This window comes from Mandrillus leucophaeus, unplaced genomic scaffold (assembly GCF_000951045.1).
Source record: "Mandrillus leucophaeus isolate KB7577 unplaced genomic scaffold, Mleu.le_1.0 Scaffold21, whole genome shotgun sequence".
Lineage (NCBI taxonomy): Eukaryota > Metazoa > Chordata > Mammalia > Primates > Cercopithecidae > Mandrillus > Mandrillus leucophaeus.
The window spans coordinates 1630156-1632248 of record NW_012102143.1 but is presented as its reverse complement, the minus strand read 5'-3'; the positions used below and the strand labels follow the sequence as shown (position 1 = coordinate 1632248).

Below are 2093 nucleotides of genomic sequence, written 5' to 3'. Positions count from 1 at the left end.
AGACCTCCAAACAACCACAGAGATTTCTAAGCTGTGCTCACCACTCAATTATTGTGAGTGCGGCAGAGGCATTTGTTCAGCCAGGCAGAGGCAGAGGTCGCTCTCATGAGCTGTTTCTCTTGCCTGCTGGCCGCTCCCACCTGCCCGCCCCCGTGGGCCAGCCATTACCCATAGAGCTCCTTGCAGAGCAGTGTGGTCAGTTTCTTCAGGTGAGGAAGACTGCTGGACCCCGTCTTCACAAATTCAGAGTCCAGGGCGAGCTGAGTGCTTAAATAATCTTGGATGGCCTTAAGATGCTCTTCTGGAAGCCTAAAAAAAGAAGAAAGAAACAAACCATGCTTGCCTGTTTCTTTTAGCCCCCATCATCAGCGGGAACAGCAACAACAATAACAAATCCTCTTCCTCAGAGCCTCCAAGGGGACACGGTCCTTCAGGAGAACGTTTGCAAACCTGGACAAAGGTTCCCATGGTCAGAACAAGAAAAAGTGGCCCAGCAGGAAAGGTGCCTCTCAATGAGCTCCTTTGGGTGCTGCTGGGAGGAAGTGGTTCTGGCTGGGGGTCTGGGAAATGGTTATACTTTAAAAAGGAGACCAAGGCTGGGCACGGTGGCTCACGCCTGTAATCCTAGCATTTTGGGAGGCCAAGGCAGGCAAATCACCTGAGGTTAGGAGTTTAAGACCAGCCTGGCCAACACGGGGAAACCCTGCCTCTACTAAAAATACAAAAATTAGCCGGGTGTGATGGTGGGCACCTATAATCTCAGCTACTTGGGAGGCTGAGACAGGAGAATCATTTGAACCTGGAAGGCAGAGGTTGCAGTGAGGCAAGATCGCGCCACTGCTCTCCAGCCTGAGCGACAGAGTGAGACACTGTCTCAAAAAAAAAAAGAGGCCAAAAGCTTTGGAAAGTGTATAGCGGAACTGTTTACCTATCTTACCTACTTCTAAAGATAGGATCTGAGAGCTGGAAGGATGATGGGATCTAGAGATAGCAAATGGCTTTAGCTCACATGCAGTCTGCAATCTCACAGCCAAAGGCTACCTAAGGCACTGTGTTTGGAGGGTCTGGAGTCATCCCAGGCTCTGTGGGGGAGTCTGAGTGATTAGTGATGGGGCTGGGGATGCGGAATGAGGTAGTGCAAGTGGCCGACTTTGCTGTGTCGAATCTGCTCCAACCCTTCAGTGTACAGAGTGAATGGGGTTGAAGGCAGGGTTTGTTTACTGTGCAGATCAACCCTGGTGGCAGAGGCACAGGCAGAGAGCCCAGGTCAGTCCCACGAGGGGCGCCCACTAAAGTCGGATCAGCCCTCTGCATTCTATCTTGTAGCACCTTTTGTTCTGGGTAACGCTTGAGTGTTTGTTCCCATAATGATGGAAATTGTAATTATAGCAAGTATTTCCTGAACACAACATGTCAGACACTATGCTAAGCACTTTACGCTCATTTTCTCCATTAACCCACAAATCAATTTTATGACTCAGATATTATTACTAATTATTCCTGTTTCACAAATCAGAAAACTGAGGCTTAAGCATGTTAATTACCTGTGTGTAAAAAAAAATTATTACAAGCCTTAATTTTTTTTTTTTTTTTTTTGAGACAGAGTCTTACCCTGTCACCCAGGCTGGAGTGCAATGGCAAGATCTCAGTTAACTGCAACCTCCACCTTCCGAGTTCAAGCGATTCTCCTGCCTCAGCCTCCTGGGTAGCTGGCAACACAGGCGTGCACCACCAGACCTAGCTAATGTTTGTATTTTTAGTAGATGAGGGGTTTTACCATGTTGGCTAGGCTGACCTCAGGTGATCCACCCACCTTGGCCTCCCAAAGTGCTAGGATTACAGGTGTGAGCCACCCCAGCCCGCCGCCTTAAAGATTTTTGTTCCAGGCTTGATATGTAATCAAGTTGAAACTAAAGGACACAAGGATTTTCCTGTGGGATCTGTGAAAGAATGAAAAGCCGTTGCTCTTAAGATTGGACAGGAATTGCCAGGCATGGTGGTTCATGCCTATAATCCCAGCACTTTGGGAGGCAGAGGTGGGCAGACCACCTGAGGTCAGGAGCTCAAGGCCAGCCTGGCCAACATGGTGAAAC

General features: G+C 48.7%; 1 protein-coding gene across 2 annotated transcripts in view; it reads right to left on the bottom strand.

Annotated features, from left to right (window-relative positions):
* INPP5D (inositol polyphosphate-5-phosphatase, 145kDa) overlaps positions 1-2093 on the bottom strand; it is a 159163-nt gene that overhangs the window by 88419 nt on the left and 68651 nt on the right. For both annotated transcript variants that reach the window (XM_011980249.1, XM_011980248.1), the window contains exon 5: positions 169-309. In XM_011980249.1, the coding sequence (XP_011835639.1) occupies positions 169-309 (141 nt within the window). The remainder of the gene's footprint in view (positions 1-168; positions 310-2093) is intronic.